Consider the following 16725-nt stretch of genomic DNA (forward strand, 5'->3'; position numbering starts at 1 on the left):
AACCCAAATTCTGTACCATTAAATAGCTCCCCATTTTCCTTTTCTTTCACCCCCCCCCCTGTGACCTCTAATCCCAATGAATTTGCTTTATTCTGGATCCCTCATGTAAGTGGAATCATGTATTTGTCATTGTGTGTCTGAATTATTTCACTTAGTGTAACGTTTTCAAGTTTCATCCATGTTTTTGCATGTATCAGAATTCCATTCTTTTTATAGTCCGTTGTATATATATGCTACAATTTGTTTGTTCTGTTTATGGACACTTGCATTGTTTCCACCATTTCACTATTTTGAACAATTCCTGCCATGAACATTAGTATACCAGTATCTGAGTTCCTGCTTTCAGTTCTTTTGGGTATATACCTAAAAGTGGGATTTCTGGATCATAAAGTACTTCTGTGTTTAACTTTTAGAAAAATTGTCAGACTGTTTTCCATAGCACATGCACCATTTCACATTCCCATGATCAATGCACAAAGGTTCCAATTTCTCTACATCCTCGCCAACACTTGTTATTTATAAAATTTTTTAAAACCAAAACCTACATGTTACTCTTCTACGCACTTCTTAGGCTTTTCAAAAAATCTCTTATTCATCTTTTTTGTCATTCTTTTTTGATTAATATTTATTCACCCAACAGTTATTTATTGAGTGCCTATAATGTGTCAAGTACTTTTCTGGGCCCCACACAATGTAGTAGTGAAAAAAATGATAAATCAAGTCCCAGCTCTAATGATATTTTCCTTTCTCTGCTACACATGCCTTTAAGTATCATCCTTGCTAAAGCCTTTTTGGACTATATCCACCCATCTCCCTTGGCTTTTTCTTTGTGATTTATATTTCCCTTTTCTTTTGTTGGGCACAACAAAGATGATGAAGATGCAGCCTGCGTGTGTGTGTGTGTGTGTGTGAGAGAGAGAGAGAGAGAGAGATGGAATATTATTCAGCCATAAAAAGAATGAAATCTTGCCATTTGCAACAATGATGGATCTAGAGCATATAACGCTAAGTGAAATAAGTTAGAGAAAGACAAACACCATATGATCTCACTCATATGTGGAATTTGACAAATGAAACAAAACAAAAGGGGAGAAAAAGAGAGACAAACCAAGACACAGACTCTTAACTATAGAGAACAAACTGATGGTTACCAGAGGGGAGGTGTGGGGAGGGATGGGGAGAAATAGGTGATGGGGATTAAAGAGTACTCTTATCATGATGAAGAAAATAGAATTAAATAAATAAACCTAAAGCTTCATAAATTGTAGGCAGAAAAAAAAGAACCACAACGAGAACCATTGGACTGGTGCTAAATGAATATATACTTCAATTCTTATCTAAAAATTTGGCTGAAATATAAGATGTATATAGATATATTTATAAGATGTATATAAGATATATATACATATATGCATGAGGCCTGAAGTGAAGACACTGTAGTAAAGCAATGAACAGGTGTGGAGTGTGAGAGGAAAAGCACATTTCGAACAGGTTTGGGCAGAGGGGACCTGTATCTCATTTTGTATATGCCAAGTTTGAAAGGGCAATAGATGTAGGCATAGATGTTCAGAATGTAGCTAAAGTCACAATGTATCATTTAATTTAAGTGCTCTCTTTTTCATGAAGTTAAAAATACTATTAAGGGTCTTGTATATTTCACTTATGTTCTTATAAAATGCATGACATTAGTATGTTTTGTTTTTATAGATACATTTGCTATTCTGGTTGTATATACAAAACTATATATGCTATTTTTATGGACAGCCTAGGATTTTTCATAGGTGATTTTCCTCATTTGCAATTTTTGCTTTATGGGCTGATTTTAGACCTGAAGTCTGCTATGAGAGGTCTCTAGGGACACTGATGTGTACCTTGGACAAAAGGCTTGAGCTGGATATAGAGTTTGGCAAGATATTAACATTGATTGAGGCCCTGTTAGAGAATTTCTTAGAAAGTTTCATATTCACAGTGGATAAATTTTCATAGTGTATATACTTGTAGTTAACTATGTATATTTTCCCTTTCATATTTTTATGTGTCTGTCTGACTTACCTCCTTCATTCATTCCTAAGCTTCTCAGAAGTTCTGCTCCCTTTGTATTTACTGTGGTGTTTATTTCTGTTCAGGGTATTGTCTGCAACATTATGAATGTCATTACTGGTTTATTATTAGCAGTTTACTGGATAGTGTTTAGTAAAAGCCATCTTAACTGGCATTTGATGTAAAATACATTAAATACATTTTACAAGAAAGATTTTGAAATCAGTAACTTCTGACTTATGTACATATGTGTTAAGAGAAGAAATGACAAGTTCTTATACTCATCTGCTTTCTTTCTCTGATCTTTTGTTTTTCCACAATGTAGTTAATGTATTGTTTTCTCCCAATGTATTAATATATTAAATATTTATAAATAAATCTGTTTAAGATATGTTGAATGAGGATATTGTAGGGGGAAAATTCCTTGGAAAAAAGATGTTAATGTGAGAAGGTATTTCCTCTTGTTTGTAAGCGTATAGTTATGTCATCTATGTATGAGAAGAAGCTAAATCATTTGGATAAAGAAATTGAAAGATATTCCAGTAAATTATTAATTCATATCAGCGAAAAGTTACTTTAACAACGTATAGTTAATGAAATAATGAGAGATTAATAAAGCCTTACATGAGGAGACATAGTACTGTGCTGTACAGTTCTGTAAGTACTGCGTGTGTGTGCGCCTAGGCACTCTCAGTAGTTAGTAGCCACATATTGGAAAATGGCAGATATAGAACAGATGCAGAAAGTTCTAACATAGAACTGGACTGTCTTGATTTAGAGCTATGAATCATCATTCTTTGTTTTCATCTAATTATATTTTATGGGTTTTTGTTTAAGGGAAAAAAAAGAACTTCAAGAAAATTTAGTATTATCCTGAATTTTCTCCAGTTTTATATCTTCCTTCTTTATTTTTCAATCACTTATAGTATTAATTTCTATTATTATACCATGGAATTAATTTAGAAGGAGATAGTACTGAATACATTTTCCTCCATCCTATTTCTTTCAAAAGTAGTTTCTTTCAGCAAGCCTAAATTCATAGCTCCATAAATTCAGATTAAGTCATTAATTATACCATTTACTTTAAAAAATTTAATCTTTTTTCTTTGACTATTAGGCAAAGTATAAAGAAGTAAAAGCAAGAAATGCACAGTTATTGAAAATGCTTCAGGAAGGTGAAAGTAAGTGATTTGTCTGTTTTTGGAATTAAAAGTAACCTTAAAAAATTTGAAGATGATTTTTCAAGATATATAATTAACTCAATAAAAAAATATTTCCTAGAGGGATTCAGATTGAATTGTTGCTGATAATTTTACTATTACAACTTGGTCTTACAGCACCTTAGTATAACACAAGTTTCCAACTAGTCAGGTAAGAGAAAGCTTGAAATTTCAATTCTTATAAAGTATTGGAATACATTCAGCAGGAAAACAAGAATAGAACTTGCTTAAGATTCTCTTAATTATTAGAAGGAGAATGCCTATCATTTTAAATTTTCCTTCTTCCCTTCCTCCCAGTCTTTTTAAAAAAAATTCATTTATTTATTATAGAGTGGGAGAGAGAGTGTGTATGTGTGTGTGCACATGAGCAGGGGGAAGAGCAGAGGGGGGGAGACAAGCAGATTCTGTGCTGAGCACAGAGCCTAATATAGGGCTCAATCTCACAATCCTGAGATCATGACCTGAGCCAAAACCAAGAGTTGGACACTTAACCGAGCTAAGCCACCCAGGTGCCCCTTCCCAACTATACTTTTGCAGACACTCTAAACTTTGGCAATATTTCACCAGCAGGAAGTCGAGGAAATCAATAAAAAATGATTAGAGATAATCACATTTAGTAAAGTATATGTTGTATGAAGCCCCTGTTAATAAGTATCAGTGATATCCCAGATAGATCTCTTGTGAGTACTGTATAGTGTTCAAGAAATTGTGAAACTCACCTTGAATCAGAATAAACAAGATACCAAAAATTGAAGATACTGGAGTGGAATTGTTCATAAAAATTTTAACCATATTAAAAAACAGTTATCAAAACATATGAGTAAAAACCAAGAATCATGTTCAGCTGAAAAGAATATATGGTGTTGAAATAGATTCAAACTTACTGTTTAATAACTTTACTATTTTTTTATAATCTAACATATAGCTTAACTATGATAAAATGGAAGTTAAAGAATAATGGGGAAAGGTATTATTTAGACAATTAGATATCAACATTCTGAGATTAATTTAGATCTGTGCATGTTTCAGATTTCCATGTGGATCATTTAATGAACAAAATTATGAAAAAAATTGTTTACAAGCTCTATTTCTAATAGAAGAAATTAGGGGTTCATTGGACATTGGATGCATGATTTTTTAAATATGTAAAAACAAAGTATATTCTATTTAGGGAAACATTTGTGAAATGTTAGAAAGTTAACTGATAAAAGCTTTCTGTCAAATATACATTAAAATGGCTACCAGTAAATAACATCAGTGTTGTCCATACTGTATACTATTAAAAAAATCCAAATAGGGATTCCAGGCTGGCTCAGTTGGTAAAGCATGCAACTCTTGATTTTGGGGTCATGAGTTCCCATGTTGGGTGTAGAGATTACTTAAAAATATATATATACAAATAGATCAGTGATGGGCATTAAGGAGGACATGTGGTGTGATGATCACTGGATGTTACACACAACAAATGGGTCATTGAACACTACATCAAAAACTAATGATGTACTACATGTTGGCTAATTGAATTTAAATTAAAAAAAAATCCAAGTGGAAGAATTTTCTGTAGAACCATTACATGAAAAATACAGTACATTAGAGCACACATATGCTAGCATTGATAACGTGAATGTGAATACAGTCAGCTCCCTTATAACGCAACACATACATCACCCATCTCTGCAAAAGCACACAGTTAAAACCACACAGTTTATGGGGAAAAGGGTTAGGAGGGTGCAACACTCAAAGAAAAAGAAAAGTCATCAGAGACATTTAAAAAAAAGTTGGGAACCTAATAAAAACAGTAACACAGTTTTATACATGTTAAAGTGATTAAACACAAATACTATAATAAATATGGCACTTTACCTGAAAGGCTGCCTTTAGTTTGCTTGTGGAAATAGGCCTCAGAGGGTCCACAGATTGTGTGTTACTGTGAAGCAATGGAAGAGTGGAAAGTTGGTGTGGTTTAGTAACAGTGGACAGAGATAGCTGGTCGATATTTGAGGTGTGTGCATGGGTGCTGTTTTCTGTATTTGTGAAATTATGCTCAAGCAAATGCAAAATTCATGTTCTGTTCAGGTTTTTCCATAATACAGCAATCTCAATGAAACACATTTGTGTTTTCAAAACAAGCGTGTTACTAGAAAATTGACTATAATTGAAATGTTACATAATTATTAAAAATCACTTGTTCTCAGTGAGTATGCCTAATTCTGGGGAGAGGGGATGTACAAGTTACCAAGTTGAATCTTGAGAGACTGATTTGATTCTTGATGCACTGTCTCACCTTACTGCATTAAACTATGACAGATAAATTTGAATTACAGTGTTATATTGGTAGAGCTGTGGTGGTAACAGTACTCATATATTTGATCTTTTCCTCCTTCACTAATTATAGTTTTACCTCTTCAGTCTCTCCTAGTTTTTTCAAAATTGAGGAGTTACTTTGTCATACATTATAACTATTACCATGGATTAAAGAAGTTGATAGCCCTGTAGAGATCTTTGAAACCTAGGAAACCTAGGGGTTGAAATGTAGATAGATCTCTTGCTTCCCCAAAGAGGGAAAATCTCTAGACAAAGGACCATGGGTGTATGTAATCAGTTATATCATATGAGCTACATTTACTTGACAGTGCTTTATTGGTATGAGCAGTCAGTTAAAAATCATTTTTTGTGGGCCTTACAGTACTGCTCACCCTGACAATTTAACAAAACGAAACAAAAACATCCTACCCTGTTTTTAAAATCTTGTTTTAAGATAAGTCAAGATATTTGCTTCATCCCTATGGGAAATTGGTTATGTCCTTGTCCTCTTTAGAATAGCTGGAAAAAATTTATCTTTCAAGATATCTATACAATTAATATTTTAACACCACAAAAAAATGTAAAATTTTCAAGAAAAACTGCTGTAGTAATAATGATGATCAGAATTTACCAGTGGAAAAAAATAAGAGCTATATAGAATTAAGAAATACATCCATTCTCTATAAGGACAGTTAGACTTCACCCAACTGCACTGCTATCTTGGTTCACTAAAGTATTGTTCAAATATTTGAGTGATTGAAAAGATAATACTGCTGTTTTTCCTTTCTTGTCAGTGAAAGATAAAGCAGAAATACTTCTGCAAGTTGATGAATCACAAAGTATCAAGAACGAGCTAACTATACAGGTAAGAAAAACTCTGAAATATACAGGACTGGTTTTCTTTTTTTTTTTTTTTTTTTTATAATTTTTTAATTTTTTATAAACATATATTTTTATCCCCAGGGGTACAGGTCTGTGAATCACCAGGTTTACACACTTCACAGCACTCACCAAATCACATGCCCTCCCCAATGTCCATAATCCCAACCCCTTCTCCCAAACCCCCTCCCCTCGGCAACCCTCAGTTTGTTTTGTGAGATTAAGAGTCACTTATGGTTTCTCTCCCTCCCAGTCCCATCTTGTTTCATTGATTCTTCTTCTACCCACTTAAGCCTCCATGTTGCATCACCACTTCCTCATATCAGGGAGATCATATGATAGTTGTCTTTCTCTGCTTGACTTATTTCGCTAAGCATGATACGCTCTAGTTCCATCCATGTTGTTGCAAATGGCAAGATTTCATTTCTTTTGATGGCTGCATAGTATTCCATTGTGTATATATACCACATCTTCTTGATCCATTCATCTGTTGATGGGCATCTAGGTTCTTTCCATAGTTTGGCTATTGTGGACATTGCTGCTATAAACATTCGGGTGCATGTGCCCCTTTGGATCACTACATTTGTATCTTTAGGGTAAATACCCAATAGTGCAATTGCTGGGTCATAGGGCAGTTCTATTTTCAACATTTTGAGGAACCTCCATGCTGTTTTCCAGAGTGGCTGCACCAGCTTGCATTCCCACCAACAGTGTAGGAGGGTTCCCCTTTCTCCGCATCCTCGCCAGCATCTGTCATTTCCTGACTTGTTGATTTTAGCCATTCTGACTGGTGTGAGGTGATATCTCATTGTGGTTTTGATTTGTATTTCCCTGATGCCGAGTGATATGGAGCACTTTTTCATGTGTCTGTTGGCCATCTGGATGTCTTCTTTGCAGAAATGTCTGTTCATGTCCTCTGCCCATTTCTTGATTGGATTATTTGTTCTTTGGGTGTTGAGTTTGCTAAGTTCTTTATAGATTCTGGACACTAGTCCTTTATCTGATATGTCGTTTGCAAATATCTTCTCCCATTCTGTCAGTTGTCTTTTGATTTTGTTAACTGTTTCCTTTGCTGTGCAAAAGCTTTTGATCTTGATGAAATCCCAGTAGTTCATTTTTTCCCTTGCTTCCCTTGCCTTTTGCGTTGTTCCTAGGAAGATGTTGCTGCGGCAGAGGTCGAAGAGGTTGCTGCCCGTGTTCTCCTCAAGGATTTTGATGGATTCCTTTCGTACATTGAGGTCCTTCATCCATTTTGAGTCTATTTTTGTGTGTGGTGTAAGGAAATGGTCCACTTTCATTTTTCTGCATGTGGCTGTCCAATTTTCCCAGCACCATTTATTGAAAAGGCTGTCTTTTTTCCATTGGACATTCTTTCCTGCTTTGTCGAAGATTAGTTGACCATAGATTTGAGGGTCTATTTCTGGGCTCTCTATTCTGTTCCATTGATCTATGTGTCTGTTTTTGTGCCAGTACCATGCTGTCTTGATGATGACAGCTTTGTAATAGAGCCTGAAGTCCGGAATTGTGATGCCACCAACGTTGGCTTTCTTTTTCAATATCCCTTTGGCTATTCGAGGTCTTTTCTGGTTCCATATAAATTTTAGAATTATTTGTTCCATTTCTTTGAAAAAGATGGATGGTACTTTGATAGGAATTGCATTAAATGTGTAAATTGCTTTAGGTAGCATAGACATTTTCACAATATTTATTCTTCCAATCCAGGAGCATGGCACATTTTTCCATTTCTTTGTGTCTTCCTCAATTTCTTTCATGAGTACTTTATAGTTTTCTGAGTATAGATTCTGTGTCTCTTTGGTTAGGTTTATTCCTAGGTATCTTATGGTTTTGGATGCAATTGTAAATGGGATTGACTCCTTAATATCTCTTTCTTCTGTCTTGCTGTTGGTGTAGAGAAATGCAACTGATTTCTGTGCATTGATTTTATATCCTGACACTTTACTGAATTCCTGTATAAGTTCTAGCAGTTTTGGAGTGGAGTCTTTTGGGTTTTCCACATATAGTATCATATCATCTGCGAAGAGTGATAATTTGACTTCTTCTTTGCCGATTTGGATGCCTTTAATTTCCTTTTGTTGTCTGATTGCTGAGGCTAGGACCTCTGGTACGATGTTGAATAGCAGTGGTGATAATGGACATCCCTGCCGTGTTCCTGACCTTAGCGGAAAAGCTTTCAGTTTTTCTCCATTGAGAATGATATTTGCGGTGGGTTTTTCATAGATGGCTTTGATGATATTGAGGTATGCGCCCTCTATCCCTACACTTTGAAGAGTTTTGATCAGGAAGGGATGTTGTACTTTGTCAAATGCTTTTTCAGCATCTATTGAGAGTATCATATGGTTCTTGTTCTTTCTTTTATTGATGTGTTGTATCACATTGACTGATTTGCGGATGTTGAACCAACCTTGCAGCCCTGGAATAAATCCCACTTGGTCGTGGTGAATAATCCTTTTAATGTACTGTTGAATCTTATTGGCTAGTATTTTGTTGAGTATTTTCGCATCTGTGTTCATCAAGGATATCGGTCTGTAGCTCTCTTTTTTGGTGGGATCCTTGTCTGGTTTTGGGATCAAGGTGATGCTGGCCTCACCAAATGAGTTTGGAAGTTTTCCTTCCATTTCTATTTTTTGGAACAGTTTCAGGAGAATAGGAATTAGTTCTTCTTTAAATGTTTGGTAGAATTCCCCCGGGAAGCCGTCTGGCCCTGGGCTTTTGTTTGTTTGGAGATTTTTAATGACTGTTTCAATCTCCTTACTGGTTATGGGTCTGTTCAGGCTTTCTATTTCTTCCTGGCTCAGTTGTGGTAGTTTATATGTTTCTAGGAATGCATCCATTTCTTCCAGATTGTCAAATTTATTGCCGTAGAGTTGCTCATAGTATGTTCTTATAATAGTTTGTATTTCTTTGGTGTTAGTTGTGATCTCTCCTCTTTCATTCATGATTTTATTTATTTGGGTCCTTTCTCTTTTCTTTTTGATAAGTCGGGCCAGGGGTTTATCAATTTTATTAATTCTTTCAAAGAACCAGCTCCTAGTTTCGTTGATTTGTTCTATTGTTTTTTTGGTTTCTATTTCATTGATTTCTGCTCTGATCTTTATGATTTCTCTTCTCCTGCTGGGCTTAGGGTTTCTTTCTTGTTCTTTCTCCAGCTCCTTTAGGTGTAGGGTTAGGTTGTGTACCTGAGACCTTTCTTGTTTCTTGAGAAAGGCTTGTACCGCTATATATTTTCCTCTCAGGACTGCCTTTGTTGTGTCCCACAGATTTTGAACCGTTGTATTTTCATTATCATTTGTTTCCATGATTTTTTTCAATTCTTCTTTAATTTCCCGGTTGACCCATTCATTCTTTAGAAGGATACTGTTTAGTCTCCATGTATTTGGGTTCTTTCCAAACTTCCTTTTGTGGTTGAGTTCTAGCTTTAGAGCATTGTGGTCTGAAAATATGCAGGGAATGATCCCAATCTTTTGATACCGGTTGAGTCCTGATTTAGGACCGAGGATGTGATCTATTCTGGAGAATGTTCCATGTGCACTAGAGAAGAATGTGTATTCTGTTGCTTTGGGATGAAATGTTCTGAATATATCTGTGATGTCCATCTGGTCCAGTGTGTCGTTTAAGGCCTTTATTTCCTTGCTGATCTTTTGCTTGGATGATCTGTCCATTTCAGTGAGGGGAGTGTTAAAGTCCCCTACTATTATTGTATTATTGTTGATGTGTTTCTTTGATTTTGTTATTAATTGGTTTATATAGTTGGCTGCTCCCACATTGGGGGCATAGATATTTAAAATTGTTAAATCTTCTTGTTGGACAGACCCTTTGAGTATGATATAGTGTCCTTCCTCATCTCTTATTATAGTCTTTGGCTTAAAATCTAATTGATCTGATATAAGGATTGCCACTCCTGCTTTCTTCTGATGTCCATTAGCATGGTAAATTCTTTTCCACCCCCTCACTTTAAATCTGGAGGTGTCTTCGGGCTTAAAATGTGTTTCTTGGAGGCAACATATAGATGGGCTTTGTTTTTTTATCCATTCTGATACCCTGTGTCTTTTGACAGGGGAATTTAGCCCATTCACATTCAGGGTAACTATTGAGAGATATGAATTTAGTGCCATTGTATTGCCTGTAAGGTGACTGTTACTGTATGTGGTCTCTGTTCCTTTCTGATCTACCACTTGTAGGCTCTCTCTTTGCTTAGAGGACCCCTTTCAATATTTCCTGTAGAGCTGGTTTGGTATTTGCAAATTCTTTCAGTTGTTGTTTGTCCTGGAAGCTTTTAATCTCTCCTTCTATTTTCAATGATAGCCTAGCTGGATATAGTATTCTTGGCTGCATGTTTTTCTCGTTTAGTGCTCTGAAAATATCATGCCAGCTCTTTCTGGCCTGCCAGGTCTCTGTGGATAAGTCAGCTGCCAATCTAATATTTTTACCATTGTATGTTACAGACTTCTTTTCCCGGGCTGCTTTCAGGATTTTCTCTTTGTCACTGAGACTTGTAAATTTTACTATTAGGTGACGGGGTGTGGGCCTATTCTTATTGATTTTGAGGGGCGTTCTCTGAACCTCCTGAATTTTGATGCTCGTTCCCTTTGCCATATTGGGGAAATTCTCCCCAATAATTCTCTCCAGTATACCTTCTGCTCCCCTCTCACTTTCTTCTTCTTCTGGAATCCCAATTATTCTAATGTTGTTTCGTCTTATGGTGTCACTTCTCTCTCGAATTCTCCCCTCGTGGTCCAGTAGCTGTTTGTCCCTCTTTTGCTCACCTTCTTTATTCTCTGTCATTTGGTCTTCTATATCACTAATTCTTTCTTCTGCCTCATTTATCCTAGCAGTTAGAGCCTCCATTTTTTATTGCACCTCATTAATAGCTTTTTTGATTTCACCTTGGTTAGATTTTAGTTCTTTTATTTCTCCAGAAAGGGCTTTTATATCTCTTGAGAGGGTTTCTCTAATATCTTCCATGCCTTTTTCGAGCCCGGCTAGAACCTTGAGAATTGTCATTCTGAACTCTAGATCTGACATATTACCGATGTCTGTATTGATTAGGTCCCTAGCCTTCGGTACTGCCTCTTGTTCTTTTTTTTGTGTTGAATTTTTATGTCTTGTCATTTTGTCCAGATAAGAGTAAATGAAGGGGCAAGTAAAGTACTAAAAGGGTGGCAACAACCCCAGGAAAATATGCTTTAACCAAATTAGAAGAGATCCAAAATCGTGAGTGGGGAGAAAGGGGATAAAAAGAGGTTCAAAAAGGAAGAAAGAAAAAAAAAAAAAAAGAAAAAGAAAAAAAAAGAAAAGAAAAGAAAAGAATTTTTAAAAAAAGAAAACACCTAAGAAAAATGTAAAAAAGAAAAAATATATATATTAGATAAACTAGTAAAAAATCGTTAAAAAAGAAAAAGGTAACAGTTAAAAAAAAAAAAATTTTACCCGAAGGCGAGAAAAAAAAAAAAAAATGAAAAAGAAAAAATCAAATTAACTGCAAGACTAAAAAAAATCCCAGGAAAAAAGCCATGAGTTCCGTGTTTGGCTTTCTCCTCCTCTGGAATTCTGCTGCTCTCCTTGGTATTGAAACCGCACTCCTTGGTAGGTGAACTTGGTCTCGGCTGGATTTCTTGTTGATCTTCTGGGGGAGGGGCCTGTTGTAGTGATTCTCAAGTGTCTTTGCCCCAGGCGGAATTACACCGCCCTTACCCGGGGCCGGGGTGAGTAATCCGCTCGGGTTTGCTTTCAGGAGCTTTTGTTCCCTGAGCGCTTTCCGTAGAGTTCCGGAGGACGGGAATACAAATGGCGGCCTCCTGGTCTCCGGCCAGGAGGAGCCGAGAGCCCAGGGCCCCACTCCTCAGTGCGCCCTCAGAGAACAGCGCCCAGTTACTCCCGTCTGCCTGACCTCCGGCCGCGCTCCGAGCTCACCGAGCCTGCGACCGGTTCAAGGTAACACGGAGCTGCGAGCTTACTGTCGGCTCTGTCTCTGTAGCCGGCTTTCCCGTTCCAATACCCGCAAGCTCTGCGACACTCAGACACCCCCGATCCTTCTGTGACCCTGCGGGACCTGAGGCCACGCTGACCCCGCGTGGGTTTCGCCCCGGTTTAGCCTCTGGAGCGATGTCTCTCAGCGGAACAGACTTTTAAAAGTCCTGATTTTGTGCACGGTTGCTCCGCTGCTTGCCGGGAGCCGGCCCCTCCCCCCGGGGTCTATCTTCCCGTCGCTTTGGATTCACTTCTCCGCCGGTCCTACCTTTCAGAAAGTGGTTGTTTTTCTGTTTCCAGAATTGCTGTTCTTCTTCTCTTCGATCTGCCGATGGATTTTCAGGTGTTTGCAATCTTTAGATAAGCTATCTAGCTGATCTCCGGCTAGCTGAAGCAGTCTCAGCTTGCTACTTCTCCGCCATCTTGACTCCTCCCCCCAGGACTGGTTTTCTTAAGCTATTTCTCTTTAGTCCTAAATTATGAAACTCGATTAAACAAACAGCACTGTGATAAAGTAAAACAAATTATACTTTTTATTATCATGTAATAGCAAATGAATTAAGGTTCTCTTTACTGTGCTGAGGGAGGTAGGAATGTCCTAAAGCCTAAGGGAAGATAAGGTTGTATATTAGTTGAAGCTGACTAATATAGAAATAAAAAGGGCAAATAGAACTTACCCTATTCATGGATGTGACTTTCTTGCCTTCCCATCCTTACTCTGCATTTTCTCTTAGAATAGCGAGTTTGATGAATACCCAACTTTTGTAGCAACATGGACAGGACTGGAAGAGATTATGCTGAGTGAAATAAGTCAAGCAGAAAGAGTCAATTATCATATGGTTTCACTTATTAGTGGAGCATAACAAATAGCATGGAGGACATGGGGAGTTAGAGAGGAGAAGGGAGTTGGGGTAAATTGGAAGGGGAGGTGAACCATGAGAGACTATGGACTCTGAAAAACAATCTGAGGGTTTTGAAGGGGCGGGGGGTGGGAGGTTGGGGGAACCAGGTGGTGGGTATTATGGAGGGCACGTATTGCATGGAGCACTGGGTGTGGTGCAAAAACAGTGAATACTGTTATGCTGAAAAAAATAAATAAATTTTTTAAAAATAGTGAGTTTTTCATATCTGTCTTTTATATATAAATGAGTAAAATGCTTAACTGAAATTGTGTGTGTGCTTGGTGGGTGGGAGGTGGTTCTCTGAGTCAAATTCACCATTGTGAGTAAATGTTAAGAATTAAGAGTATTTGCCTAAAGAGACAAAGTCTTTTAAATTGAATATTTGGTTTTTAGGTGACTTCACTTCATGCTGCATTAGAACAAGAAAGATCTAAAGTGAAAGTATTACAAGCAGAGCTAGCCAAATACCAGGTATGCTTTTATAATTTTGAAAGTGTTCTCATCACAAGTAATACCTTTAGAATAGATACTATGTGAGAATAAAGCACTATTTTATTCAGTCCAAAATCTGTTTGCCAAACATGTTAATAATTTTGTTATTATCGGTCATATAATTTACACTTTAGAAAATGTTAGAGTTTTTCTAAATATTGGTAAATACAGCAATAACTAAAGTAAAATCCTTGGTATGATGTGATATATGTGTCAGTGAATCGTAGTGAGGGAAGGTACATAAATGACATTTGTCCTACTATATAAATTTGATCACGTGGGTACAGCAGTTGATATCTCCATTGTAAAGATATCTTTTCTCCTTTATAATTAATAAATATATGAAGTGATACTTTGAGTTTGTGTGAATATCCTTTTCTTTTTACCCAGTGGTTTTAGCATCCATTGATGATATTTGTATCAGTCATTATTTTGGTGGTTGCAAAACAGAAACTTTTTCTAATTCTATTATTTCTTCTGCATTTACAAGCTGGCATTCAGCATTTTTTTCTGGACAAAGCAGTAAAAAAAAAAAATCAGTCATTTTTTTCAGTATACACACACACATATATTTGTATGTATGTATGTGTGTCTAAGTCATGATATAAAAATGTGTTAATTAATGTGGGGAGTCGTAATCAAAAAGGTTTGAAAGCTACCACTGTTGGCCTGGAGAACATAGAAGTTTGAACAGTCTGAGGTTTGACCTTTTACCAGTCTAGGAAGGAGAATTCTCTTTGCTTGGGAGACTTCAAAAAGGATCCTTAAATTTCATGCAGGGTTTTTGTTCTGTTTTGTTTTTGTTTTTAATCTTGTTGAAAAACAAGGCATGAGTTTTAAGCTGTGTAACACTGGTCCTTCGCATAGTGGATATCTACTTTGTAGAAGAGTTTTTAGTAAATATATTTGTGTTTTCCTGCTACGGGAAATAAATTTTGTTTTCAGTACATTGCATTACACATCTTAGATCCCATATACACTCTTCTGCTTTTTTTTTTCTCCCTCTGAATGAACCTGTGCAAAACTTTAATGTGGTGAGGAATGAATAAGGCCATTCTTACACTTGATTTTTTTTTTTTAATAAAAAATGTTGGTGTAGAATTGTTTGTGACCACCAAGAAGGAAGTTATAAGCAGAACAAAGATGAAAGCAACAAAGAGTAGCTGCCCACACTAGTAAGTGGGTCTGGATTCATGTGCCCCTGACAGAACCACCAACCACTTTAAGAAATGCACGTCCACAGACAAGTACTAGTTCCCAGACTTGGCTGACCACGAAAGTGACCAAGAATCACTTGGGAACTTTTTGAATTACAGATTGTTCAGCTCAACTCTGGTAATTATAAATAAATAGATCTGGGACAAAATCTAGACATCAGAATTTGAAAAATACTACCATTAAGGTGATTCTGTTGATCAACTAAGTTTGGGTATTGTTGCCATAATTTATAAAAATAGAGGAGAAAACTATAAAGTTATTATAAGGAAAAATACATCAAACCATTACTTACGGTTAAAATGGGGGGTAGAGTGGGTAAGGATGATTTCAATTTCTTTTTTGTACCGTACTTTCTGTATTTCTATAATGAGTATTTGCTTTTTAAATCAGTCAGAAAATTTTATGCTAAATGTAATAAATGTAAAATGCTTCTTATCTTTTATGCTCCTACCTCATAGGTTAGAGTTTCATTTGGAGCAAATTAAATACAGATTCATAAATGTCACTGAGCAATATGAAGAGTATAACCCACTTTTCAACCCACTGATGAACAAAATCAGATTTCTAATCCTATCTAATATGAATAAGACTAACGAATTAGAAATTGAGTTATTCTTAAAGGTAATGAACTGAATTAGCAAATTTGCTGATTAAATGAAGCAAATTATTTATTTTAGTATTGATCAAAAATTACATATTTTTAAAAACCTGAGACAGTCCAAATGAGCTCTAAAAAATAAAATATTGGTGATCTTACTAAGTCTAAACTAATTCAAGTAGAAGTAACTGCTTCATACAACATGCTTTAACCATTTGTAGAAAGGAGGGCATGTGTTGTGGTGAGCACTGGGTGTTATATACAACTAATGAATAGTTGAACACTATATCAAAAACTAGTGATGTACTATACAGTGACTAACTGAACATAATAAAAAAAACCTTGTAAAAATAATTCAGTGGTATGCACATTCAAATTTGCAGCAAACTCAAAAAATTGCTTCTTTCTCGTACTCAAAATGCCTTTGGTCTCATTTATTCTTAAAATGAAAATGCCCCTAAAATGATACTTCCTAAATAATTTGCCCTATTTTTCTTTACAGGGTGGCAGAAAAGGGAAAAGAAACTCTGAATCCGACCAGTGTAGGTGATTCCATTAGCCTTTCAGGTCAACACAAAAATTAAAACTTTCAGGGTTTTGCAAAATGTATATATTTAATGCTGTGCAACTGCTAAACTATGCAGTTTTTGTTGAAGAAACTTTAAAATGATTAGCTCACTAACAGGCAGTCTATAATTTTATGTCTTTTTGGCTTAAAGTGAAAAGAAGAAAAATAGAATTCCAGCAGAACGCAATGATTATTGTTTATTATCCATACTTCTTATCACTTTAGTTTTTCATCAGTCAATAAAATTAATTTACTCTTCCATTAATATGTTTGGTTTTTTAAATTTCAGAAACAATGTGAAAGTATTATTAATTAATTGGATGGATTGTTTAAGTAGCTTATGCTCAGGAGACGTAGAAGTGGGGGAGGTGTAAAGACAACAGCAAAAATAATTACCATACATATTAGAGTATGATAGCATATTGTTTGGAAATTGAGAAAACTTGCATGAGGTAGTTTTAGGGGGGTAGATAACTTTGCTATAAATTTGTTGAGAGGCATTCCAGGCAGAAGGAG

General features: G+C 36.0%; 1 protein-coding gene across 4 annotated transcripts in view; it reads left to right on the forward strand.

Annotated features, from left to right (window-relative positions):
* Nucleotides 1-16470, forward strand: part of GKAP1 (G kinase anchoring protein 1) — an 85270-nt gene extending 68800 nt beyond the window's left edge. For all 4 annotated transcript variants that reach the window (XM_059141212.1, XM_059141209.1, XM_059141213.1 and 1 more), the window contains 4 exons: nucleotides 3158-3221; nucleotides 6359-6429; nucleotides 13727-13804; nucleotides 16144-16470. In XM_059141212.1, coding sequence (XP_058997195.1) covers nucleotides 3158-3221; nucleotides 6359-6429; nucleotides 13727-13804; nucleotides 16144-16191 — 261 coding nt within the window. In that variant the 3' untranslated portion in view covers nucleotides 16192-16470. The remainder of the gene's footprint in view (nucleotides 1-3157; nucleotides 3222-6358; nucleotides 6430-13726; nucleotides 13805-16143) is intronic.
* Nucleotides 16471-16725: the final 255 nt, after the last annotated feature.

This window comes from Mustela lutreola, chromosome 12 (assembly GCF_030435805.1).
Source record: "Mustela lutreola isolate mMusLut2 chromosome 12, mMusLut2.pri, whole genome shotgun sequence".
Taxonomy (NCBI): Eukaryota; Metazoa; Chordata; class Mammalia; order Carnivora; family Mustelidae; genus Mustela; species Mustela lutreola.